The 27,806-nt window shown below is 36.1% G+C and overlaps 3 protein-coding genes and 1 long non-coding RNA gene across 6 annotated transcripts in view; 1 reads left to right on the top strand and 3 right to left on the bottom strand.

The window, feature by feature from the left end:
• Positions 1 to 25: 25 nt before the first annotated feature.
• CGGBP1 (CGG triplet repeat binding protein 1) lies at positions 26 to 591 on the bottom strand. The gene has a single exon (XM_072967358.1). It carries the CDS (start codon positions 589 to 591, stop codon positions 88 to 90), a length of 504 nt encoding a protein of 167 aa, XP_072823459.1. The 3' UTR covers positions 26 to 87.
• LOC102528925 (uncharacterized) lies at positions 26 to 2,715 on the bottom strand. The gene is made up of 2 exons (XM_006215599.4): positions 2,518 to 2,715; positions 26 to 610 (listed from the first exon to the last, which is right to left on the bottom strand). Exon 1 carries the CDS (start codon positions 2,713 to 2,715, stop codon positions 2,638 to 2,640), a length of 78 nt encoding a protein of 25 aa, XP_006215661.2. The 3' UTR covers positions 26 to 610; positions 2,518 to 2,637.
• Positions 2,716 to 3,740: 1,025 nt separating this feature from the next.
• ZNF654 (zinc finger protein 654) overlaps positions 3,741 to 27,806 on the top strand; it is an 83,558-nt gene continuing 59,492 nt past the window's right edge. For both annotated transcript variants that reach the window (XM_072967315.1, XM_072967308.1), the window contains exons 1-2: positions 3,741 to 4,033; positions 27,115 to 27,260. In XM_072967315.1, coding sequence (XP_072823416.1) covers positions 3,842 to 4,033; positions 27,115 to 27,260 — 338 coding nt within the window. In that variant the 5' untranslated portion in view covers positions 3,741 to 3,841. The remainder of the gene's footprint in view (positions 4,034 to 27,114; positions 27,261 to 27,806) is intronic.
• The window catches only part of LOC116277672 (uncharacterized), a 73,914-nt gene continuing 66,970 nt past the window's right edge, over positions 20,863 to 27,806 (bottom strand). Inside the window, exons 4-5 of one of the 2 annotated variants that reach the window (XR_012075599.1) lie at positions 25,429 to 25,566; positions 20,863 to 21,000 (exon numbers count right to left, since the gene is read on the bottom strand). This is a non-coding gene — a long non-coding RNA (uncharacterized lncRNA). Of the gene's footprint in view, positions 21,001 to 25,428; positions 25,567 to 27,254; positions 27,378 to 27,806 lie in introns of those variants that run through there. The other variant, XR_012075609.1, reaches the window with a different exon arrangement.

Below are 27,806 nucleotides of genomic sequence, written 5' to 3'. Positions count from 1 at the left end.
ATAAATATAAAAATGAACCACACAATCAACACATAACTTTAATACTCCACATTATTTATCTTGATCACAATGGTGGTAACCTCCTTGTCAACAATCTTGTGAGTTAAGGAGTTGATTCTCATTCTCATATCCATCAGGTAGATATGCTCTCCTCAGTTGGTCTGACTTGGGTATGGAGCCTCCATTCTTTACATGGCGAGACAGGAAAGCTCGAACTGCTGGGTGATCAGCCTTCTCAAGTGGGATGTTGGCTTCCAGGCACATTTTTACAAAGTCCTGGATAACACTGACTTTCTCTGTTTGCGCAGTACTGTTGCATTGGAGGGATGCAGTAAGAGGCCTCTGCTTCTTTCTCACATTCTGCTCTTCAAATTCTGCCTTCCTCTTGGTATGAGTCTTTGACTTGAGGTGGTCACTAATAGCAGACTTGCGAACGTGATTCAGAACCACATTGCAAGAAGTGCAGAAGAGTTTTCCTCCATCTTCGTGCAGCTCACCTCCAAACTCAGTGACTCGATCCAGGGGAGTCACATACAAAGCAGTCTTAGAACGGTTTCGAGCAGGTGGTGCTGTCACTACAAATCTTTCCATTCTGACTTTGAATAAGGTTCTTTCAAGACAAGAGAAACAAAGTGTTATAACAACACTTCATTTGGGAAGAAATTACCAATAAAAGGAAGACAAGCATTTTTAGAATAAAGGCTTCAGAAAACTTAATTCAAATGAAGAGACTGTGTGTCTACTAAGTCTTAACTTACCTGAAATATGTAAGGGTAGGCAAAATCAGAGCAAGTTATTAGTAACAACTAGGTTCATTCCCTGATTTTGATGAAATTCAAATAAATTAGAACTATGAAAAAAGAGCTCCAACTCTCCTAGATGTCACTATTCTTTAGAAAAACCTAATCACAGATCAACATTTATGGTGTTAACTGTATTAATCTCATCCATTTAGACGTATGTTCAAGTTTAAAAGAGCTGCTTTCCCTTCACAGTTCTGGGGCAACTGATTTTAGGAACACAACTGCAGAGAATTGTGTACAACTGTTCAAATATGTGGCGACTAAAATGGCATAAATCTATATGCAGATGCATATAATTTCCAAAGTTGTTCTGAGAAGAAAAGTAAAAACCAAGAAAGAACACAGAGCAAATGCAAATAAAAGCAGCAACAATGACAATTCTTAAAATCAAAATACACAGCTCAAAGTTAGTCATTTTTGTAATGCATTCTTTCCAAAAGGTGACAGTCAAGATATGCAAGTGCCTAACACTGTCTTCTTTCTTCCATTAAAGACTAATATTTACATTTGTTAATATTTATTTCACTTATTAACTGATAAGTTAGATCAAAACTAAGAACTTAACATAGCACCTTGTATATCACAATTTCTTTATATGGAATAAGTAAATGATTTCTTCACTATTTTTCCAAATATTTAACTCAGAAGCAGCTTCATAATTTCTCAATTTATCCTAACAACAAATTTTTATGATCATTGCCAAAATCATGTTATGGGAACTGGAAACTTGAGATAAAGAACAAACATTGTCAGTGATGACCATTTGTTCCCTGGGGCCATGCCATTGTGCTAATCTCTTACATTAACCTAGGTTAAGAAATTGAAATGAATTTCATAGAATTCAAATTGGAATTCTGTTCAGTTTAAATACATTAGAGAAAAATTCCCAAGGGAGCTCTAAAGGGCAATGCTTTATAAGTGTAATCAGAAACAATGGAGTATTCCATTAGTCTAGACTAGAGAATTCGTAGCTGGGTAACATGAAATATCTCTCAAAAGAATTTCAAATTGCCAATGTGTTAGTCACCTGTGGACATAACCCCAACATTTCACAGAAATTCTGGAAAGTATGTTAAGTTAGATTTTAAGAAGTTTCCAACTCTATTTTTTTCCATTAAAAATCTGTTTAATACACGGCTCTCATGTACCAAATACATTATTTAGTCTATAGGTTTCCACTGGCATTTAAGACAGATATGACTCCTGCCTATTAAATAGTTAAATACTATCACACATATTTGTAGTTTAACTTAATGGTATGTTTTATAATCATATAGCAAATCAGTCCCTATTATGATAAATGGTTGTAAGCTAGTTATGAAAACCATTACATATTTGTGTCCAGTGATGCCTAAATCTTTCTATGTGAAGTCTCTTGTCTTTAAATATTTGGATTTCAAACCCTAAAACAATGAAAAAGGTCGTTTTTCTTTTAAGCATAAACTGCTCACTTTGTATTAATATGAAAGGCCTATACATTCCAAAGTCTTGTAACTTTTAAAGTATATTTGCGTTACCGCAAGGCAAATATCCACCCAGTAGAGAATGCTCGAGTTTACAGAACCGAAGAACAAAAGTGTTTTCTACATAAGTAAAGATATCCTAAACGAGGAAGTTAAAAAGTTAAGAGCAGGGGGAAAAGATGGGAGAAGCAGCAAAACATTTACTAGATAAAAATAAAAATCATCAGAAGTCTTCAAGTTTAAATGTTTACCGAATTAGTTTCCAGGTTTTTCCGTCTTGATACCTAGTAGTGAAGGGTCTCCAGCGCAAAACCAGAGACGCATGCAATCCTGGCACTTTCCGTTGATTTAAACTCGGAGATGCCTTCAAATCAGTTTTTCAACAAGTGGTGGTGGGGAAATAGTTTCTGGGCTTGCACCCTATTTTCCCTGAGGTGCCGGGAAGTCATGCCTTTACTGTAAAACACGAAAAACAAATGGAAAGAAAAGATGGGGGAGGGGGAAGGGCGGATGGAAAACGAACACGAACGTCCACAACAGTCAGCACGCAAGTGTCTTTAAAACCACTCTAGTTAAGTCCACAACACAAATCCGGATCCCTGCGTTTACCCAAACACTCCTCATCCCAGTCCCTTCTCGGTCGTTCGCCCCGCTCCGCACCTCCTCGCGTGCCCCAGGCCTCAGGGTTCGGGAGGAGGGAAAGGCGGGGCTCGAGGCGTTCCTGGCGTCTAGACTCCCTCCTCCCGCGCAGAGCCCAGCACGCCGGCGCCCCACCGCCACTGCCCCGCTAGCTGGGCAGGGCCGAGTCCCAGCTGCCGGCTGAGGGCCCGGGAACTCGACAGCCGAGTTGGCGGCAGTCTCAAGGGAGGAGGCGGCAGGCGCCCGGCGGAGGCGGCCGCTGTCAGGCTTCCCGTCTCCTCCCACTTCCTCCCGCCGACTACGGCGCCCCGGCCCCGCCTCCGGTTCCCGCTTCGGGAACGAAGGCCCCGGGCCCAAAGCCCGCACCAACGGCCGGGCCCACCCTCGACCTCTTTAGCTTCTCGGTACCGTAGGATCGGGGCCGCCGCTAGGGGAAGTGGACGATACCCGGCCGGAAAGGAAAAGAGAAGGAAGAAAAGGAGGAGCAATGGGGTGAGGGAGGAGGAGGACCCGTCGTCTTCGTCTTCGCCGCCGCCGCCGCCGCCGCCGCCGCCGCCGCCGCCCGATCGAGCCCAGCGGCGGCCGCCGTGTCCCCCGCCGCGCCCCGTCCTCCTGCGCCGCCTATGGCAGAGCTCGTAGGCGGTCCCCAGCAACCGCCGAGCAACATTGACCAACGGACCGCGGGTGTATCAAACAGGCGGCTGATTTGACCAATGGTAGTGAAAGGGCGGGCATGTTGATGATTGGCGGCTAGAGTTGTCCAATGAAAATTGGGGGCGTGGGTGGGCGGAGCCGGAAGTAGAGCCAGTCGAGAGGCCCCCGTCCGGCTCGGGCGGAGGGAAGGGGGAGGGAACTAGAGGAGGAGGAGGAGGTTAGCCGAGGCAGCTACAGCGGCGGCGGCGCAGGGGCTGGTACGCGCTGGGCGGTGAGAGCCTCATGGCGGAGGAAGAGAGCGACCAAGAGGCCGAACGCCTCGGAGAAGAGCTCGTGGCCATTGTGGAGTCCCCGCCAGGCCCTACTGGGCTTAGAGCTGCGGACGACGGCAGAGGCGTCGCTGGGGGCGGCAGCTGTGGTGGCGGCGGCGGCGTCGGGATCAGCAGTCGGGATTACTGCCGACGCTTCTGTCAGGTGAGGCGCCTGTCGGCCGCCCGGACTTGTCAGCCGGGTCCTGGGCCTCCCTACTTCTCCTGGCCTTCTCGTCTTCGAATCTGGGCTGTGTCCATCGCTCGCTCCACCAGCCCAACAAGGAGAGTGAGGGTGAAGCTCCCTCCTCCACCTATCTGGCTTGGGGTGGGGGGCGGGGAGTGGGACGGGGTTGACCCGCTCAGGTTTAGGGTTGCTGAGAAAGTGAGTTTGTCGCGGGTGGAGGGGCTGGAGCGGAGGAGGGTCAGCTGGCAGGCGAGCTCTGTACTGACATGCCTCCCTTGCCCCATACAGACCCCTTTCTGCCCGAGGGTCCCGCCTTTCTTGTGTTTCCTACCCTGTTTCTTGTCACCTCTTTCGGAATCTCTGGCAACGTTTCCTGCCTTCCCTTCTCCGCCCCTTGCCCCCCGTATTCTCCCCTTTTTCGGAGATGGGAGGCATGCCATCTCTCTACCGCCCCCTCTCCTGTCATCGCCACCCCTCCCCCTCTGCTAGGGTCTCCTGTCATTCCCTCACGAGATTCCGCTGGGTCAGTTCTTCTTTTGGCTTAGGCGCTGACCCATGGTGATTTAGTTACTTTTTTGGGAGGTGGGGTTAAGGCAGTGGGATTGTCATCTTTTCTTACCCTCTTTCCCTGACACACACAAGCTCTTTTCTAATTAACTGCTAATAGAGAAAGTAGTTTTCCTGAGACTATTGCTCCGGTTACATCACCACTCCCCACCCCCTTCCTTTAAATTACAATGTATTTTATTTAGCCTGTAAAATACAGTATCTGAACAGTGACAGTAAATTATTTCACTTGGTCGACTGCCACTGCGATTTGAGGTAGTTTATAGTGTTTGACCATAATCAGATATTAAAGCACCGAAGTACTTGTCTAGGGGTAAAATTTATGTTATCTGCATTCATATCTGTGTATATTTATAGTTTAAAGATTTTGTTCTCATTCACGACATTCTTAGTTTGCAAACTATTTTGGAAAAAAAAATTAACTGCTCCTTTTTCCACCCCATTCCTCCATTTATCATGTTGGATGTATAGGGTTCAAATCATGGCTCCACTACTTCTAGCTATGTTCTTTTGAACAAATTACTTAACCTTTTTGTGCCTTAGTTTCCTCTTCTGTCATATAGGCATAGTAATTAAGTTAGTGAGTATGTAAGGGATTTGAATTCTTTACACACTAATTAAAGTTAGCCATTAATTTCATTTTGGTAACAAGTAGGAAATAAAATTAACCAGAAGTTGGCATCGTGTTTGCTGAAATTTGATTTTATGTCCTTTCCAAGCATTGAAAGAAGAAGGGTGGGGTTGATATTTTTAGGTAGGTTTTTAATAACTAGTTTAAACTGTGTTTTGATTTCATCTGTCTTCCCGCAATAGATAAGTTGATTTGATGGTGGAAATTGTCTTGTTATAAAAGATATGTCAGTTTTCTTTGGCATTACTTTCTAAGTGACTTTCTTGAAAAAATAATTTTTTTTGATGTTATGTTCAGGATTTAGAGGTTCAGTGTCTTTACAGAGCTTGTCTTCTAACCATATTATCAGTAGACTTTGTATTTATAGGGATTTTAAGCTTCTGAAAAATTAAGTTACAATTGATCTTTTTAATATTTTCACAGGCAGAAAGTCTTTTTTATTTTTTTCTATGTTTTGCTTTTTATAGCATTAATGAGCAAGTTGGTTTTGGTTACATTTAGCTTTGTTAATTTACTTGACAGATAACCCTTAATTACTGTAGAATTTGAAATTTTATTTGAGAGCCAGAACATTTTTGGAGGACTTTTAACTACTCTTTAGTCTATTTCTTGAAGTCAACTTTAAGAACAAATGAATAAATTTAGCTGGTGAAATACAGTATCAGAATAGTGACAGTAAATTATTTTAAGAACAAATGAAGTTGACTATTTTATAAAACTCCACTGCTTCCTAAAATATCCAGGAAAATAAAACTAAATAGGAAGAACTTAAACTTTTATTTTATATTGCTAAATTATTAATGTTAAACTGACATACTTCCATCTTACCAACTTTTACCGGAAACCTCATAAGATATTTTACAGTACTATAGATTACCAGTAGAGCTGAGGGTTCCTGTCCTGGTTCCACCTTGCAGGTGAGCTTTATGAAGTCTTTTTTTGTAATAAAACTTTAAGATGAAATAAAATGTTACATGTATTAAGTTGAACTTTACTGATTGATTAATAACATTCTAGTATAGTAGTTTTGTTTTGTTTGCCAGTAAGGGAAGCAGTGGATTATATAATCTAATTCTCAAAGATTGTTTCTTTTTAAACATTTGGTTTCCTACTATTCACTAAGAGAAACTTATTTCATTAATAAGTGACTTACTTTTGAGTAATCTGTAAAATGGATAATATGCACTTGGGTTGGTGACAGTTAACTAAATATACGAATTATACACACAGCTTTGTGGGGTTGAGAAGAAAGGCTCCAATTTATCTTCCTCCTTTTAGAGAGAAATATGAATCAAAATTTCTTGGCAGTTGGTTGTGCGGGTGAAGGGAGAGGAAGGAACACTTCTTTTCAAGAATGGTTCTGTCTTTTACCACAAGGAAGAGTAAAACAGAAGACTCCAGATAATATAAGTGATAAATTATGCATGTGCTCAATGCATTTTATGGTATACTTTTCTATTTGAGAAACAATACCAGTAATTATTAAATCTCAAACTAGGGGAATGGTTCCTTAGGCTACAACACAATTTTGAGATGATGGATTTGGGAGATTAACAATGTTAATTACCAGTTAACATTGAATAATGTTAGACTGACTGCTCCATCATATCCTCTCTTCACTCTTATTAGTAGACCTGCAACAAATGCTTAAATAGAATTGACCCTTAGCTAATATTTAATTTGAGGATGAAAGGAAGGGGAATGTAATTTTTATTGAGGACCTACTAACTCTTAAGGCCTTCGGATAGGCCTTGTTATGCAAGTAACATAGTTGAAATTGAGGCCTGAACAAGTTAACTTGTCAGATGAACAAGCTGGGATTTTGATCCCAGCCTTCAATTTCTACTAAAAGACAGATGGTAGTTATAAATCCTCAGATAATTGTTAAGTGATTTTTTTTGTTTGTTTGGTCAAGTTGTATAGAAGAGAAAAAGTTACTGGAAGTACTCAGGGAATCATGTACGAAAAATTGAAAAAGTACTCTTGCATTATGCCACAGTGTAAAAAATACTTCAAGGAACAGTCAAGTAATTATTATTTCTCTGACTTGTTAGGTGCTAAGAACGTTTCCTCAGTTCCTGAGGGTTGTGATAATTCAACCTAATTTTGTTGCTAGATATATTGAAAATAGAAATTTTTTTATCATAAATTGTAAATTAAGCAAGTAAAGATACCTTCTTCTTAGCTCAGAGCCAGAATGAATATAGTGCGTGATAAGTAAGTATTTCTGGGAGCACTTCGATATGTTGATTAAAATAGACTTTAAAGTTGTTTTTTATTGTGGTGGGGTTAATAGCCATCCCATGAGGATGTCATGAGTATAAAATGAGAGAATAAACATGAAGTGCTCAGTACTGTACCTAGCACATAGATAGGCTTAAATAGATAGATGCTATTAATATTTCTCTCATGTGAAATCCTCTGAAGGTTTAAGAGGGATGTTAGGGATACTCTAATCTGTAGGTCACTTATAGTTTGTATCCCTCAGTAAACTGTAGAGATAATTTAGAAATGTTATAATTCTAAAATTTTGTTATTTAACTAGGAAAGCCAAATGTTGCTGACAGAGCACTAAATGATTTCCAAAAACAACCATATATATTTTTTTTTTCAAATTTTATTTCCTGCAGGGGACATTGGGCAATGTCTGGAGATATTTTTGATTGTCTTAATTGAGGGGTTGCTAGTAGGATCTAGTGGGTAGAGGCCAGAGATGCTGTTGAACACCCTACAGTGCACAGGGCTGCCCTAACAGCAAAGAATTAATCTGGTCCAAAATATCAGTAGTGCCGAAGTTGAGAAACCTTGCTATATCCTTACTTTGGAACTCTTAGTGGATACTTCATGTCTTTAAAAAAATTATTCAATGATCCTCAAATAATTTTATGCAGCTACTGTGTACCAGGCACAGTACCTAAGAGACACTAACAGAAAAAGGGTTCACCTTATGATTTTATAAAATATGTGCTAATGCCTCTTACTTTAAAGAAATTAAAATTTAATTGTTTTAGGAAAATGTAACACTTATCTCTTAGTCTTGATATAACATTTTACATAATATTTATAGTTTCTTTAGTTTTTTAGGGTATAATTATACATTTTTACTGTTTTTGTTATTCACTGGAATTTTTTTTGATTTACTTTTAATTTTTGTATGTGTTTTATATGTACTTGGTTTAAAAAGTCATATTGTAAGACTTAAATGTCAGGGATTGCATTTTGCTGCTTCTAGAGACCTGACTTAAATAGCTTAAACAATACTACACATTTATTTTTCATGTGAATAGTTTTGAATGGATAGTAAAGGGATGATGTAGTAGCTTTATCATCATTGTACCATCATTTACTCTTTCTAATCAGTCATCCTTATCTTCTTAGCTCAAGTTTGCCTCATGATCCAAAATAGTTGCTGGAGTGTCAGCCATCACATCTGAGTTCCATGTAGCAGAATAAGCCAAAAACATCTTGCCCTCAATCCTACTCAGTAACTTCCATTTCCATTTTGTTAGCTATCACCATCTGAAAAGAATGTTAGAAACTTCAAAAAATATTTTTTCCCTGATTAACATGTCTATGATTCTATTAATAAGGAAAGTAGAATGAGTGGATATTATAGAGGCAACCTTTTTTTTGTGTGGTTTTTATTTTGTTTCTTTTTTTCTATTTTGCCACAGCTTATAATAAAAGTAACAGTTGCACTCTGTCCCTTTCCTTCCCCATATGTTCACCAGAGGCAATCACTTGCAACTCTTTTTAGCAATTATGATATTTACCTTCATGTTTATAAATGACTTTTTTCCCCTACTTTTAGATATAATCAGTTAGCCCAGTTGACCGAGGTGAGGACTACCTTACCATCTCCCTGTTCAGTATGTACACTTTGATTTTACCCACTGTGTTCTGTATCTCCTTTCTTCCTTCCCTCTAACCCCTTCCTCCCTTGCCCCATTATTTCTGAGTCTTATTCAGCTTCTCCAGAGAATTGGGAATTTTCATTGATCTAATAGGGGAGGGAATCTGGGGGAGGTTTTCAACTGATCTTTCTGTCTTTGACTCTGCTTTCACCTCCACTTTAAGAAATATGTGGCATTTCAGATTCCTGAGATTTTCTGGGGTTCTTCAACACAAATCAGCTTATTTTTGAACTCCTTCCCTCCTTTCTAAATAATAACTACCTAAATGCTATCATCGATCCTTTGTCATTGTTTTCCTCCATGTGGGTTTAGACCTTTTAAAACAAAAATATCTTTACTGTTATTTTAGTGGAGTTTTCAAGTGGGAGCAGAAGTAATTGTGTGTTCAGTCTGCTACATTTAGCTAGAAGTCTCAAGTTAAGTTTTTCAACTCAATAAAGAATAGTGGATATGAAAGATTATAAAAAGACAAGTATTAAAACTAATTCATAGTGATTTATTTACTTTTGAAAAAGAGTATGCTACTTCCTGATCCACTTTGTAATGAGTATTCAGAGCTGGAATTAGTTTCATTGAATGAACTTACTTTATATGTTCCTTTTCACAAAATTCTTTTTATTAATACATTGCAAATTAAAATTTTAGCTTTCTAAAAATGGTTTTCAAAATTTGACAGATTTGGGACATTTCCGGTATTCATAGAAGTTGACTACCATGGAAAGTCATGAACTTATTTATTATGATTGGGGAAAGCAAAGTGAACCCTAGATATTGATGGCTGTATTTGGGGAGCTAAATGCTTTGTTGTTGTTTATTCTTTTTTTAGGTTGACTTTCAGAATTGAATGGTACTAATTGTTCATAATGACATTATTTGAAATAGAAAATTATTGAAAATAACCTAATGATCAAAGTTAGGGGAATTGTTACATATGATGGAATCCTGTGTTCTCTTAACGATCATGTTTTTAAAGAATAAAGAATATTTATTCATATGCGAAACTAGTCCTGGTATAATAACTACTGAAAAGATACAAAGGACAGATGATTTCACTTTTGTAAATAAAAAAGACTGAAAAGAAATATGCAAAGTTATTAACAGTGGATACTTTATTAGTGATATGTTCATAGCTGTTTTTTTCTTTACATATATTTATTCTTTTACATTTTCTTGATTAAACTACTACCTTTATAATGAGAGGAAGAATAAAATATAAAAACCACATTTTTTCTTTCCGTTTTTACAGATTATTTTCTGTGAATAAATGCAAGATTATTTTGAGCATGATGAAATTTTAACTTGTTTCCCAAAAATATGTGAAATGTTTGTTTTTTTTTTTTAAAGTGAATTGGTTAAGTGAGATTATGGAAGTCATTTTAGGTTAATGGATGAGATACTAAACTTACATAATTTCTTTTTACACAGTCTTGGATTAAGATATATGTCATTACTGCTTTCTAATAACAACTCATCACATTGACTTAAAAATTTATCTCTATTTTAATTATGTAGATAAAATGGTAGGAGAAAATATTTTTAAATGAAGTTCATTGTTTTTAAGTTTTTTAGTGATACCATTATTTTGAAATTCTGCCAAACAGAAGTAAGGCACCAGTTGTACTGTTATTTTTGGCATGGAATCTTTTTGATTTTCCTGCCAAAATGTGCTAAACTATACCTTAGCAATTACAAACAAAAGCAAAAAAGAGAACTTTAAATTACATTTAAGAAAGCTATGGTAAAATGTGTGTCTAGTGAGATATTTGAAAAAATAAAATATCAATAAAATATGATCAATTAATATGCCATTTAAAATGCAGTGATAAGAATATTAGGCCATTTAAAATCTAGGGTAGTTTATTTAACTAAATATTAATTCTAGTTATGTTGTAGATCAGTTACAGTAGTATCTAGTCTGAATTGGAGAGTATTTTTAAGATTTGTAATTTCAAATGAATCTAATACAAGGTAACCTTCAGCTTTCATGTAATATATATCACATTGATTTTTTTAACTCCCTGTTTCTCTGACAGGTCAGTTCATCATTTCTCTATTCACACTCTATTCAGTATGGTTCTGCTCTCTAGGATGAGACCCACTCAGTCTCACCTGGTTAGAGCCATGGTGGAACACTTGGTGTCAACTAAATATGAGAGGAGGTCGATCTGGTCGATCTTAAAGGCTACTCCATTGACATTCTTGTACCAACCACTTAATACCCTCAATTCTCCAAAGCAGAAATAAATGTGAAAATAGCTGAACAGCTTTCCATTTAAACAGTAGGAAAAAAAGGGTCATTGATGTTAGGGTTTATGCAGTTGGCTTTCCATATCCACAGGTTCTGCAGCCCCGAGTTCAACAACTGGAGATGGAAAATATTGGGGGAGAAAAGTCCAGAAAGTTCCAAAAAGCAAAGCTTGAATTTGCTGTACACTAACAATTATTTACATAGTATTTACATTGTATTAGGTATTTAAGTAATCTAGAGATGATTTAAAGTGTAAAGGAGGATGTATGTAGATTATATGCAGATACTACACCATTTTATATGAGAGACTTGAGCACCTGCAGATTTTGATATCTGTACAGGATTGGCGGATTTAGGGGGTGGTCTTGGAACCAATCTCCCAGATTCAGATGAATGACTGTATAAGGCACTGGGCATATAGTGATAAGCAAACAGGCATTGTCCCTATTTTTGTGTAAAGCTATCATTTTGATCAGTTCTATGAAGGAAAGGTATATATTACTATAAAATGCAGGCCAATAAAAGGCTTATCAATTATTGCATTCTTGGGCAAGTTGAACTTGGCTGAGATTCCTTGGTTTAGTTTGAACATGTTGAATTTAAAGTGCCTTTCCTCATCCACAGAGAGATCTTAAAGATGGCTGGATTCACATAATCCTGAACTCAGAAGTGAGGTCTGGTCATCATAGCTGTATGGATGGCATTTGAAGTCATGCATATGAATGAACTCACATTGGGAGATAATATAGAGAGAGAAAAGAAGGGGAAAAGAAGCTTCAGAAACTTTGGTTAAATGGCCAGGTAGGAAAGATTGAGTCTTCAAACGAAGTCTGAGAAGAATTAGTTAAAAAGCTTCAAGAAAACTGGGAAACTATGGTGTCACAGAAAACAAGGGATGAGAATGTTTCAGGATAGAGTGATGGTAACTGGCATCGGAATCTATTGAGATCCAACCATTGAATTAACATGGAGGTCTTTGGTGACTTTAAGCAGTGTTGTTTTGATGTAGGAGCCAGACTTAAGTAGTTTGAGGAGTAGGAAGCAAAGAAATAGAAACAGTAGTATAGATAACTTACAAAGGAGATGGAAAGATATGGGTGGAAACTGGATTGAATATTTGTGGATTGAAGGTGAGGATATTTTTTTCTAAATTGTTGAGAATTTGGCATGTTTAACATCCGATGAGAATGATTCATTTGAAAGGAAGAGATAAATCTACAAAAGAATGGAGGGACAATCCAGAAAGTAAGACTCCAAAAAGGGAAGGAAGGACAAGATTCAAAGCACAAATGGAGTAGTTGCTTTGTATAGGAGCTTTGGAGTAGGTAGAAAGTTCATCTGTTCAGAGTACATGGGGGTGGTTGTAGATTTAAGGTGAAAAGAGGTCTAAAGTGGTAGCTTCTTAGAGAGGTGGATTGAGTTGATTTACAGAACAATTTGAGTTTGCTGATTTTGAGTGCAGAGTGACCACTAGTCTGTACTTTTGTTCCACAGTACTTATCTGTATAGGTGAAGGCATGAAGAACATGATTAGTTATATTCATTCAGGGTTGAGTGATATATTGTAATTTATCAGTTAGTTAACTTTGAGAAAGAAAGGGACATCCTCATTTTCTGGCTCCATTTGTTATAAAATGGTACAGAGTTGTGAGAGGAAGAGAAGTGGTCATATCACTAGATATTAACAGTTAGGTGTATACCATTGTTCTATGTACCTTAAAAATATGTATGCATATGTATGGGTATATATGATACCCCAGTAAAATATTAATGTATACAATTTATTAATATGTCTTTCTATAATTAGAGTTTACCAAAAATTAGCCCGTATCTGTTTTGATTACCCTAAAGTTAAAATATTATAAATATCCAGTAGTCACTGTTGCTAATGATTTGATGTGTATGTGTTATGTTTTTAGTATCTGGAAGATTTACTTATTTTTTTGGAGTGCTCTTGTATGTGTAAACTCATAATTTTGAGTGTTTTCCATGTATCAGGTACTGTGATAAGTCTTTTACCTGTTTTATCTCATTCAATCCACTACCCCACAAGATATGTGCCATTATTTTCATTTTACAGATTAGGAAACTAAGAAAGACCAAGAGAGATTAAAAAGCTCGATTAAGTCAGATTGGAATCCTGGCTAGTCTGTCAAGGGCCCTGTGTACTTAGCCATTTCAATATACACACATTGTATCTATGAACATGCATTTGGTATCTGTTACAGCATCTGTGCATATGTCTTGATATATACTACAGCATGTTTAAGCAGTTACTGACTGAGTAAAGCAGTGATTTAAAAAGATTCAAGGCAGCAGAAACTAAAGATGTTCATAAATGTAACAGAGAAAAAAAATCGAACTTAAGCTATCAGAAGTTCAATGAGAAGTGATTCTCAACTCTTATTTTTCTCTCAACCTGCGTGGGATATACCTCTCTCTGAAGCAGTGGGTCACCATAGTGATTATTCTTAAAATGCAAGTGTTATGATGATTGCAGACAGTTACTTTATGTTATTACCTTGTGTTTTGAAGGTTGGAGGGTATGGAATATATTTTAGGTACTTATCTTAAATTCTAAGGTTTCCGTTTCTCTGTATAATTTAAATTTAACCTTGAGTATCTTGAAACCTTACTAACCAAGAGTACAGTGGATGTGCATTTTTCGACTTTACCTTTTACCAAGCTTTGAAAACTCTTGCCAAAGATCTCTCAGGTTATAGAACTCATTAGTAAAGTTTAAGATTTATATTCTATGTGCATGTGGGTGTGGTAAAAAAGACATCTCATTTTCAGTTGGTGAGAGCAAAAATTACAATACCTTTCTGAACCGTAATTCATCAAAATATATTAGAAACATTAAAAATAATTTGTACATTTTGACTTACAGCATTAATTTCTGAGGAAGTATAAATTTGGATATAAAGTGATTCATCATAGCATTAAATGTAATTAATGAAAGGAATGAGTTGAAAATGGAAAAGCAACCAGAACGTTTAAAACAGTTGAACACTTTTCAACCCTCATAAATTAAAATATCATTCAGCTTTAAAAAAATGATGTTTTCAGTGACTGTAATGACCTAGGAAAATAAAATACAATGACAAAAAAGTTAGGTGGAACAATTTGTTTGTAGCAGGATTACACAATTTGAATATAGTCCATTCTCACTGTACTCAACATATGTATTTTAGAGGGGCAAAGTGTTATATAGAAAAATCAAATGAGCTGTTTCACTAGGATTGGGATTTCTTGATGGTAATCCATGGAAATCATTTGTGTACTTCAGGAAGTCTGTGAACTCTGAAATTATTTACGAAAAGGTTGTGTTCTTATTTCTTTGGTGAGCAGGTCTAAGGTTTTTTGTCTTTTGTTTTTATCAGATTCTCTTAAGAATTTCAAAACTTGCTAAACAAACACATCCCACAACTATCCAAACACACCAACAGATTATGAACCTTTGATGTAAGCCATTGGTACACAAGCAGCACCACCTGCTTTTGCAAATAAAACTTTATTGGAGTATGCCCATTCTTTTCATGATGTAACAGCAGGGTTGAAAAGTTGAGATGGAGAATGTATGGCCCATAAGGTGCTTTCTGGCCCTTTCGGAAAAAATATATAAGTCCCTTTCTTAGTTTTGTACTTATTCTTTCAATACCCCTGTGAGATAGGTACTGTTTTTAATCTTCATTTTATGAATGACACAAATGAGACTCAGAGAGGTTAAACAACTAACCCTAAGTCACACAGCAAGAAAAGAGCACTATACCAAGATGTTAATAGTGGTTATATGTGGGCAGATAATGATGATTTTTTAAAAATATATTATCCAGATTTACTACAGTGTGTGTACATAACTTATAATCAAGAGGGGAGAAAGTTATAAAAAATATGATAGAACTAAGATAATCTTAAAACTCATTCATCCTTTCTTATCATTTTGATTTCCTACATTTCACTGTGTTTATAAAGAGTGAATATGCAATTTTTGCTTCCCTTTATGCTTTTATGGAACTTAACTTTTATTTTTCAGCTCTTTAACTCTGATTTTTTGAAAAAAATTAGAAATTATTCTATTTATAGTTTCTTTAAAAAGTTCTGTATTAACTGAAGCCATTTTATCCTTTAACTCTTGAGATTCTGTGTCCTTTCTTTTATATTCTGAACTTAACTTCAATTATTAAGTGCTTGTAACTTAATAGGTACTCATAAAATGCTGCATGTATCTGACAGTGTGTATACAACTTACTTTCTCTTAGTATCAATCAGTTGAATTTTCTTTAATTATTTTAATAGACATAGATCTAGATACATAAAAGTGTTGTAGAAGGCATTCCTAAAAGAAAAAAATTGGCAGTGTACTATGTGGGAAGCTTCATCCTAATGATTATTTAAGGAGGAAAAAAGATCACAACCCCTGCCCTCAAGGAACTGAATCATGCAGTAAGGGAGAAAAGGCATATCCGACTACTGCAACCACTGTTATGACCTTCATTCAAGCCGTAGTCATCTTTCCCCTGGACAGTTTTATCTCCCTGCTTCCAATTTTTCTCAGTTTTTTTTTCCACACGGCCAAACTGATCCTTTTAAAGAGATAAGAGTGAGGTCTATTCTAAAACTTCCATGCTTTTCTATCTCAGTATGAAAACCAACATTCTTACAGTGGACTGCAGGGCTTCATGATCCAACCCCTGTCTAGCTCTTTGACTTGTCTCCTATTGCTCTTTGTGTCCGCTGCTTACCTTCAGCCACCCTAGTGTTTTTGCTCCCTCCTTCAACTTTAGTAATTACTCTCCTGCCAATTTGCCTTTGTTTTGTCAGCCATAAACACTTCAGTTGGATCAAATGAGTTGTCTCCCATTGTCAAATTCACAAAGAAAAATTAAAGTCTAGAGTCCAAAGAGGTTAAGGTCCCAAATGCTTCCTTCCTGGAATACTGCTTAATCAGAGTGAGAGTGCCTGTATGGTCAGGCCTGAGGGTTTTTCAGGGGCTGTAGCTAGGGTGTCTCCTCTGATTGGGAGTGGCTTCTTCTGCACCTCAAAAGGAGAATTATTTAACCTCCAATCTTACTTTTTTAAAAAAATCTAGAAGGTCAGTAGGGCAAACACTTAACACTCTACCCCACCAACACTCATTAAATTTAGAAACATTGATAATTCCTTGAAATTAGTACATGGTACAGTTGGCTCATTGTACTTTCGCCAGTAGGATTTATTGATATCACTAAAGATGGATATTACAGGGAAGATGGGTGCATAAAAAACTGGGTACCAGGTCAGTTTTGGTTGGGTGCCAGTCAGTTACAGCAACTACCAGTGACTATAACTTGTAAAGTTTTCCTGGGAAAATGCAAGTGGTTTTGCGACTGTATGCTTAACGATATTTTGTTTTGAAGGATGCAAGCACTTAACCTGAACATTTCTACTTGAAAGTTGTATCTGAATTTCTGTCTTGCAGAATTTATAAATTTCCATGGATGACAGCTCTTAGGCACCAGGTCATAATGATGTTTCTTCCTTTAGATTTCTTCCTTATTAAAAGCTTTTAATTTCCATTTTTGTTTGTGTTGTCCTAGTATTCCTGTGCTACAGCACAGCTTCTACACTGTCCCCATATTTGTATTTGGATAATAACCATAAATGGCTACCTGAAATAAAGCTACTTTTAATTTTTCTGATGTCTGCACTTAGAGAAGCCCAGTGAAAACAATATCCCTTCTACTACTTGCTCCTCTAGACCCTTTTTTTTTTATTCTGCGTGTGACTATTCTGGGCCTTCCATAATTTGTTCTATTTCATTAGCAGTGTAAACATTCCTTTTTGTATCATGTTCCTTTCAGCAATAGTAGGATACACTGTTTCAGATAAACATTCTTGGTTTCTGTTTTTGTTTATATTTTAACCTATTCATAAGGTGGCCCCCTCCTGTTTTCCTTTCCCTTTCGCTTTGCTTTTGGATGTAGGTTTTATTATGTTTCAGTTATCTCTTCTAATATCTCCCATAAATCAGAGATTAAAGTCAAGGAATTCTGAGTTTATCAAAAAACATTCATTATCAGACAGATTTTGCCTACTCTCACTTCCCCAATTGAAGAAAATCTTACCAACTCAACATCAAACCTAGATCTGACCTCCTATTTTGTCTTTCTGCAGTTATGCTTTTCTTTATCCACTACCTGAGGCCTAACTTTGAGTTCCTGAGGCACTTTTTTTGGTGACACTGTGCCATCCCATACATTGTCATCTGTAATAACTAATAATTTGAAATATACTGAAAATGTTTCAGGTATTTAAAGATAATCTCTTAGCTTTTTTTTTTCTCTAACCTTTCAAATCTTTACAGATTTTATGTTACCATATAACAACCTCATAGTGTGGTTTTTCACTTGCTCTTATGTACTTTCTATTTCTTTAAAAGACCACCTTGCCATAGTTGGATTTCCAGTCTGATACACTGAGATTTCCATCACACTATTACCAGCTATTCCTCTATTAGATGCCTTTGGAGCCAGTCACCCTTTCTAATGAGTAACAACTGAAATACATTTTTCCCCCAATTCCATCTTTAAGAACACATAGTTCTGATATATATATTTCCTCTCTGTTTAGTTCAGCTTCTAAGATTGAACTTTATCTTAAGGAAGTTCTTCTCTTTTTCCATCATAACATGACGCCCCCCCTCTTTTTTTTTTAACTCTTCCACTGTTATTTTAATTGGAAGTGTATCATATTTTTAAAACAAATTTAGTTCTTCTTGAGACAGAACAACATGGTACCTAAAGTTAGTGTTTGAGGCATAGGACTTTTTTTTTACTTTTTGGCCTTTGGATTTGTATTAATACCATAATAATTCCATTGAGTTTTTCTTCTGCCTGAGCCTAGGAAAATGGTTTATGCTCTAAAGGAACCTTGACCCATCTTTATTTTCTGCACTTGGTAAAATCCACTGGCCATCTTCATTAAACACAGATAAAATCTTGACATCTACAGCTTTGATTAAATTTATGTACATTATCAGTCCCTGAAGTTAACTTGAGACCAGATTATGACAATGACTCTAGAAGCCTTTGGACAAGTCTCTTCAATATAAGGGCTACCCTTTGAGAACAAAATTAAGATGGAGAGGGACAAAATTAAGTCCACTGATCTAGGACTAATATTAACAGTTTAAAGACTAGACATTCACATACTAGTGTTCTAAGACCCATATGGAACTTAACCAGCTTTTCAGTTTAATCCTCTGGCTTGGAGTCTTTGTCGAGAAATCAGACAGAAGGAAGAAACAAGATTTTTACCTACTAATATCTAAAAAACTTTCATGACTAAATGACATTTAAAAAAATTCAATAATATAATCAATGCCTCAGCCACATTTGCAATACCATCTGTGGCCAAGCCTGCTAGTTTTTTTTTTTAATTGAAGTACAGCTAGTTTACAATATTGTGTTAGTTTCAGATGTACAGCATAGTGATTCAGTATTTTTGCAGGTTATATTCCGTTATAGGCTACCACAAGATAATGGGTATAATTCCCTGAGCTATACAGTATATCCTTCTTGCTAACCTCTTATATATATAGTGGTTTATACCTGTTAATCCCGTGCTCCTAATCTGTTCCTCCCCACTTTCATCTCTACTTTGGTAACCACAAGTTTGTTTTTTATATCTGTTCAGTGTTTCTGTTTTGCACATACATTCATAGGTATTTTTTTTTTTAGATTCCACAAGAAAGTGATATCATTTAGTATTTATCTTTCTCTGTTTGGTTTATTTCACTAAGCATAATATTCCATAGTTCCATCCATGTTGCTACAAATGGCAGTTTTTTTAAGGCTGACTAATATTCCATTGTGTATATATACACCACATCTTAATCCAGTTGTCTGTTGATGGGCACTTGGGATTCTTCCATGTGTTGGCTAATGTAAATAGTACTGCTATGAAACATTGGGGTGCATGTATCGCTTTGAGTTAATGTTTTCGAAAGTTTTTTTCTGGATATATACCCAGGAGTAGAATTCCGGGGTCATATGGTAGTTCTATTCTTAGTTTTTTAAGGAACATCCATACTGTTTTCCACAGTGGCTGCACCAGTTTACATTCCCAGCAATGCACGAAGGTTCCCTTTCCTCCATATCCTAGACGTTTTGATGATAGCCATTCTGTCATGTGTGAGGTGATACCTCATTGTTGTTTTGATTTGCATTTCTCTAATAACGATGTTGAGCATCTTTTCATATGCTTGTAAGCCATTGTATGTGTTCTTTGGAAGAATGTCTATTCAGGTCTTCTGCTCTTTTTTTGAATTGGATTGGGGTTTGTTTTGTTTTGATATTGAGTTGTATGAGCTGTTCCTATGTTTTGGATATTAACCCTTTGTCAGTTGTATCATTTGCAAATATTTTCTCCCATTCCATAGGTTTTTCCCTTTTGTTAATGGTTTCCTTTGCTGTGCAAATGCTTTTAAGTTTATTTAGGTCTCCTTTGTTTATTTCTACTTTTATTTCTTTTGCCTTAGAGGCCATGCTAAATTGAAGTCAGATGCAGAGTTCTGCATAGCCCATGCTAGTTAAGACATTATCATGTAGACACACATCTATAGATGACACCAGCTGCAGGCAAATGAAGAGGTTTGTTCACCTCACATTTTCATTTGATATTCATAGACATTTCCATATATTTTGGGGTTCTCTTGTCTATGTGCCAGTTTCAATGTTTATGAGGGAAACATTTAATATATTACTCTCCCTAGTGAGTCTGGAATCAAATGAAAAATTGACAGATATTAAAATGTATCTATAGCCTTTAAAATGAGCCTACTGCTTACCTTTGGACCTGCTTAAGAGGAAAGTTGGGTCCTGAAGTGAGGACTCAGGACCCTGGTCTGCCTCACTCCATTTGGATGCAGAAAACTCAAGAAGGGGATGAAAGCTTTTTGGGAGTGATATTGTAATGGATGTTTCTGCTGTGGTTGGTAGCTTTATAGACACTCCTGAGGATTTATGTTTAACACTAAGGTGATAGGGAATATTAAGATTTGAGATGCTTATACCATCTTCCATTTTATGAAAAGTTTAGTCTTACTACATTCACAGGACCTATTAAATGCCTTAATGTTGCAGAAATATCAACTTAAGGAGTAGTAAGCTGAACAAACAATATGCTTTTATGAGTCGCCCCCACCCCCAACCAAATAACTGGGTTTTAGTTTGCTTACTACTGAAGATTATGTCCTTCTGCAGATTGCAAACAATTTTTAACTTATTAGAATCTATTTCTAAGTGAGTTTGGTGGGCTTTTTAAAAAATGACTTTAATTTTAGATTTTCATTGCATGATTATCCTGATGGAAAAAAGTCAAATGACAGTGACTGTTTTTTTTTCTGAATAGAGCTTTTCTTTATCTTCATTCTCAATGGAAAACTTAAAAAAAAAAAACTCAGGTGTCTGTTCAGGCATGAAGTATTTTATTTATATTGTTCTATCTAGGATATACTTCACATATCAATGAATATTGAATTAAATAGTTGAATCCCAGTAGTAGCTTTTGGAAAGATTTTATCTGGGAGAGGCCTGTCTGCTTCCTAAAAGTGAGTAAAATTTATCATAATTAGTCACATCTAGAAACAAATAATTAACCATTTCATACTGATGTAATAAAATAGTCACCAAAGTTAGCTTACCTTGCCATTTTCTTCAAACAAAGTGCACTAGTAATAATAGCTGTTTGTTATGTGCCAGGAATTATCCTAGATTTTAATATTATCTTGGTTCTTCAATAGCTCTATGATTAAGGTAATATTAAATTCATTTTGCCAGAAACTGAGACTGAGAAGTTTAATAATTTTGTTAAGGCTATGCAGCTATTAAATGACAAAGCCAAGTCTGTCTGATCCAAAACCTATATTCTTTCCCTAGTGCTGCCAGTCTACCTGCTCTATTTTTCTGTCTGACTCTAAAATAATAAGCATAGGCAAGGGTAAATCTTGGTATGTAGTTAGGTAACTAGCAAGGAAAATGTGGAATTGTGTTTATGTTATAAAATAGCATCCAGAAAATAAATGAGAACATTAAAATTTGAGGGAAAAGATTGGAGCAAAATAATTTTGTTTTTAAACTTTTAAAAACTGAACTAATTTTATACTTACACAGCAGAGTACAGTGATCAAGATCAGGAAAGTAACATTGTATAATATTCACTAAATTACAGACCTTACTAGAAATTTATCAGTTTTTCCACCAATGCTTTTTTTCTGTTCCAGGATGTTATTTCTGATCTCACATTGTATTTAATTGTTATTTCTCCTTAGTATCTCCCATTCTGTCAGTTTTTCCTTGTCTCTCATGACCTTGACATGTTTGAAAAATACTGATCAGGTTTTTTTTTTTTGTAGAATATCCTGCAGTTTGTGTTTGTCTGAAGATTTCTCATGCTAGGAATGAGTATGCATTTTTTGCAAAAGTACCACAAAAATGCTGTTGTCTTTCTTGGGGCATCATATCAAGGGATTTGTGATGATGGTATGCTTTGTTACTTACTGGTAATACATATCTTGGTATAGCTTGGTTAAGTTTGTGTCTGTGGGGTTTCTCCACTCTAAAGTCACTATATTTCTGTTTGTAGTTAATAACTGTCTTGGTGGAGATACTTTGAGACTGCGAATCCTGCATCTACTCAAACTTTTCACCCACTAATATTAGCGTTAATCCATGATTCTTATTTGCAGCATTCATTACTGTGTACAGTATTTGCCTAATGGTGATTCCTCTTTCTCTCTTTCCTTCTGTATTTATTAATTAGTATTCTATTATGAGGAAGAGCTGTCTCATCTCTAACTTTTACTGAAGAATTTGATTGTTTACTTTTATCAGTATGGACTCATGGATAGTTATCTGGTTCCATGGCTTAAATCCAATACTGTCATCTATTTTGTTGCCCAGAATATTTGTTCTAACTTTAGCTGCTAGGAGTGCCTTCAGGTTGGCTCCTGTGTTTTTATATCCCATCATTATTTCAACATTTCCTTACTTCCTAGCACTACAAAATGTTCCAGTTTTATCTTGTTATTTTCCTTGCTCTATCCCGGCTACAGGAGGACATGAACAGCCCAAGTTCCTTGTGATTGAAGAGCCCCAGTTCCTCATTTTATAGACTAGTGTTTAGAAATCAAGACTTGTGCCCCAAGTATGTTATTGCTACTGAGGTGACATTGCTCCTAGGCTCTCTCAATGTACAGAGCTTAGGAAATACATATATATTATACTTTATAGTATATATAGCTATCTTACAAATGAACAATATCATACTGAAAGGTGGGGAGAGAAGACTAACTTAATGTTTCATACAGTGTTTATTTTAGGTACTTAGGAGATTAACATATATTCAGTGCATAGATTGGCATGTATTACACCCATTTTTTGAAGCTTTAAGAATGGAAGGTAAATTGTGTTGTGGCTTTTGGTTTATTCATCAGATTTTAAAGGTGAGCAGATTCATTGTAAACAAGTAATGAAATTAATATTAGTGAACAGCTTGACTGACATCTGTGATCTGTGAGGTGTTTGAAATAATGAAAGTTGATAACAATCTGTGGCCTCACCATGGCCTTCCCTCTCAGTACATGTGTGTGGAGAGATAGAGCTCTCTTCTTCTTCTCCTTTTTTATATATTTTATTGAAGTCTAGTCAGTTTACAATGTTGTGTCAATTTCTGGTGTACAGCATAATGCTTCAGTCATACATGAACATACATGTATTCATTTTCATATTCTTTTTCACCATAAGTTACTGCAAGATATTGTATATAGTTCCCTGTACTATACAGTATGAACTTATTGTTTATCTATTTTATATGTATTAGTTAGTATCTGCAAATCTTGAACTCCCAATTTATCCCTTCCTACTCCCTTCCCCCCAGTAACCATAAGTTTGTTTTCTAGGTCTGTGAGTCTTTCTATTTTGTAAATAAGTTCATTTGTCTTTTTTTTTCAGATGCCACATGTAAATTATATATACTATATAAATATGTGATATTTTTCTTTCTCTTTCTGGCTTGCTTCAATTAGAATGAGTATCTCCAGGTCCATCCATGTTGCTGCAAATGGTATTATTTTATTATTTTTATGACTGAGTAGTATTCCATTGTATAAATATACCAAACTTCTTTATCCAGTCATCTGTTGATGGACATTTAAGTTGCTTCCTTCTCTTGGATATTGTAAATAGTGCTATTATGAACATTGGGGTGCATGCATCTTTTTGAATTAAGGTTCCCTCTGGTTGTATGCCCAGGAGTGGGATTGGTGGGTCATATGGTAAATCTATTTTTAGTCTTTTGAGGAATCTCCATGCTGTTTTCCATAGCAGCTCTACCAAACCCTACATCCTATAGCAGCATAGGAGGGTTCCCTTTTCTCCATAGCCTCTCCAGCATTTATTGTTTGTGAACTTTTGAATGATGGCCATTCTGACTGGTGTGAGGTGATACCTTATTGTAGTTTTGATTTGCTTTTCTCTGATAATTAGCAATATTGAGCATTCTTCCTCTTCTTATAAGGCCATCATACTATCTGATTAGGACCCCTTCCTTATGACATCATTTAATCTTAATTACTTCCTTAAAGTCCTATCTCCAGATACAGTCACACTGATGATTACGACTTCAAAACTTGAATTTTAAGGGGACACATTTCAGTCTGTAGTAATTTGGATGATGTATTTTAACGTTCTTACGGATCTGATTCTTTATACAGTAATTCTTTGTATAGTAACTGTAAGGACTGTTGCTTACTAGAATACTAAAGACAAAGAAATGTAAGATTTGTTGCTTATTGCACAAGGGCCTGGTAGAGCACATTCAGATTATGATGTCCTGTGTTAGCTCTCATTAGCTGTGTGTTTACAATAGCAGTTATATAGTGCAGAAGAAGAAAAGCAAAAAGACAATATCATGTATACTTTTACATATTTTAAGGACAATATTTAAAAGAGAAATAATGTTATAGTGAATGTTATAGATTTATAGTGAATTATTAGTGTCTGGCATGACATTAAGCTACTGTTTATTGTCATTGTAACTTGTGATTTCTTATACTTAAGAAGATACAGTCAACCCTCCCTGTCTGTCAGTTTCATACCTTTAGATTCAACCAACTATTGGTCAAAAATAATTTGGAAAAAAAATTCCAGAAAGTTCCAAAACACAACACTTGAATTTGCTGTGCTATAGCAACTATTTACATTGTATTTGCATTGTATTAGGTATTATAAGTAATCTAGAGATGATTTAAAGTATATGGGAGGATGTCTGTAGGTTATCTGCAAATACACTGTTTTTTAAAGGACTAGAGCATTTGCAGATTTTGATATGGCAAGATCCTGGAACCAATCCTCCACAGATAATGAGGGACAACTCTATGTATATTTCAGCCAGTCTTGTTTATGTCTTTTCAAGGGTATTGTGGCAAACCTGTTGGAGGCATTGCCTACAAATACTTTTATTATGTTAGGTTTAGGCTGAACTGAATCAGGCAGGGTATTAACAGCTGAATCTTGGTGAATGAGGGAAGCTGTAATGAGAACAGAAGGAAGGATATAAGGATATCCTTCTAAGGATATAAACCCAGCCTATAAGCAGGAAGTAAATTAAGTTGTAAGTGGAAATGTATTAGGGCAAACTATTTGGGACTGAACATAGGAAGAAATGTGAGACTGTCAGGTACCTGTTTTTTATGTAGTACCAAAATTGTGTTGTAGGGGCCAAAAAGAGGCATAGAGATAGTCAAACACTTCAGTGAAGAGAGCATTTAAAGCCAGGGAACCACTGGCTTTAACATTATCCAACGTTACCTAACATTCTTCTTTTTTGCTTGTGGTGGTTGTTAAAGTTTGTCCTACTTGGCATTTTCACAGCAGTCATTTTTACTTCCCAGGTAGTGAGTTCTGCTAGATACGGAAGGGATACAAGTTCACAGAGATATCACCCTCTAGCTTTCTTTTTTAGTCATACTTACATGTTCTTAGAAACATTGGAGACATGCTGGCCATCTGATACTGCAATTTGGAATTGTCAAAGAACCATGAAAGGCTTGGAGTTCTATCTGAGGTAGATTACCACATTTTCCCAGATGCTGGCTGAAGACGTAAAACTCCTGGGTCAGAGATGATAGACTTTGTTACTCACGGCATAGCAAGCAGCATGAGCTTCAAGTTCATATGATTCCCTTTGCCTTTCAAGTCTCACAAAGGTGATGTGAATGGCCCAGGTGCATAGTAAATTTGTGTCACAGCTAAGGAACCCCAAGGTTAGGGAGTCCTAATCTTTTATAATGGTCTGCAAGCATATCTGCCTGATCTTTGCTCCAGAGTGAGACATCATCATGAGTATACTGGACAGACAGTAAACAGGCTCACTGCTTTGGGGAGAGACATCATTTCTGTTTTTCAAGGCTGTTTCCTGTAAACACCTTTGAAAGGGTGAAGGCAGTCAGGGCCTCTTTAAAAAAAAACGGAAATACAAGAGACTCATGGAAAATTGTCTCCAACAGGAAGCAAATAATATGAAAAATTCTTGAGTCTGAATGTTCTTGGCTTTTTAACTCTGCTCTAGTTTTACCAGCTTTTAGATCAGGAGTTGGCAAACTTCTTCTGTAAGGGGGCAGATATTAAATATTTTGGGCTTTGTGAGCCTTATGATTTCTGTTATAACTGCTCAACCTGTTGTTGCAGGAAAGCAGCCATAGATAATACCTAAATGGGTGATCCTGGCTATGTTCCAGTAAGACTCTGTGAACATTGAAATTTGAATTTCATACGATTTTCATAAATCACAAAATGTTATTTTTAACCATTTGAAAATGTAACATCCATTCTTAGCTTGTAGGTCATACAGAAATGGGTGGCAAGCCAAATATGGCCTCCAGGCCATAGTTTCCAACCTATTTTATAAGATGAATTTATAAAATGTAATATAATGTTTTAATATAGTGGTTTTGCATACAAGAGATCATAATTAACATTTTATAGGACTTGATATTTCTAAAATGTTTTCTCATAAATCATCCCAGTTTAGCTTCAGAGTAACTCTGCAAAGTAGGCATTATTATATCCATTTTATGGTGGGGGAACTAATGCATAGAGAAGGAAAATGACCTACCCAAATTATAAAATGAATTAAGTGACAGAGCCCAGGCATTATATTCTGGATTATTTTCTCCATAATATGGTATAGTTTAAACTTTTATAATCAGAACATCACACCAACATATCTTTAATACTCATTTGTTGCTATAATGTTTAGAGTTCAGTCTTGCACATAATAATGATGATAATGCATGCTCATTTCTAATTTTCTTTATTACTATATTCTGCTGTCTAGCTATTTTAATATTTAGTAATTGGTATTTTGACAAAAATTAGATATGGGATGTGAAGGTATTTTTTACAATATTTGGTAAAGATTTGACAGTTGAAAAGTATGGTCATTCATATACTATATTTTTCACATTTTCAAAGATAATAGTTCATTTTATTTTCAGATGCACTCCATGAAACTAAGCAATGAAGAACTTTTTCTCCCTCCTAAATCATTTCTGTTCATGCTGAACTAATGTTTTAAAAAGTTTTACACACATTTTTAAACTCAAGATGTTGAGAACATTTTCTCTAATGATGTACTTTTTGGATTGCTTCTCTATCAGGTGGTTGAAGATTATGCTGGAAGATGGCAGGTCCCTTTGCCACAGCTTCAGGTTCTTCAGACTGCACTTTGCTGTTTTACATCAGCCAGTGCATCATTCCCAGATGAATGTGAGCACGTACAGTATGTTTTGAGTAGCCTTGCCTTGTAAGTACTCTTTACTTCTTATGAAAGTATTTTCTTGATGTATTTATACAAGTATATTTCTTGATGAATTGGTTTTGATTATTTTCTTTGTAGAAGGAACCTTTCCTAAAGTCTTTTCTGAAAAATAAATTTCCATTTCTTCATTTAAGTGTTTAGGCTTGATTTTGAACATTTAACCACAATTTTACTTTTAGTTTTAGAGTTAAATGAAATTGTTACATAGACTCTTAGGGTCACTGCTAGCACTTTCCTTTTTAATTCCCCAGATTGCGTTGGCAAACTTTAATGTAAGTCCCAGAATACAGCAATTGAGGCCATCATAGTTAGCAGAGGGACCTTAAATCAGGTCAGAAAGAGGAAACTTTGGTTTTTAAAAATATTTGTGAAAGACTTTGAGTTAAAGATCACCAACTGAGCACTTGTGTTTGTCCTTTTTGCCCTCGTAGATCCTACTAAAAGAGTAAAGAAGTAAAAGAGGGAAATAGAGTGAAAAGGCAAGAGAAGAGTCATCAGTGAATAAAAAGATCTCAACAATTTTTTGTGGAA

The sequence above is a fragment of the Vicugna pacos genome, chromosome 1, assembly GCF_048564905.1.
Source record: "Vicugna pacos chromosome 1, VicPac4, whole genome shotgun sequence".
Lineage (NCBI taxonomy): Eukaryota > Metazoa > Chordata > Mammalia > Artiodactyla > Camelidae > Vicugna > Vicugna pacos.
The sequence above is the reverse complement of the archived record's forward strand: the minus strand, read 5'-3'. Positions and strand labels throughout refer to the sequence as shown.

Bases quoted from the DNA above. Each gene is read 5' to 3' on its own strand.
- CGGBP1 (XM_072967358.1), bottom strand. From the start codon at position 591: ATGGAAAGATTTGTAGTGACAGCACCACCTGCTCGAAACCGTTCTAAG.
- LOC102528925 (XM_006215599.4), bottom strand. From the start codon at position 2,715: ATGACTTCCCGGCACCTCAGGGAAAATAGGGTGCAAGCCCAGAAACTA.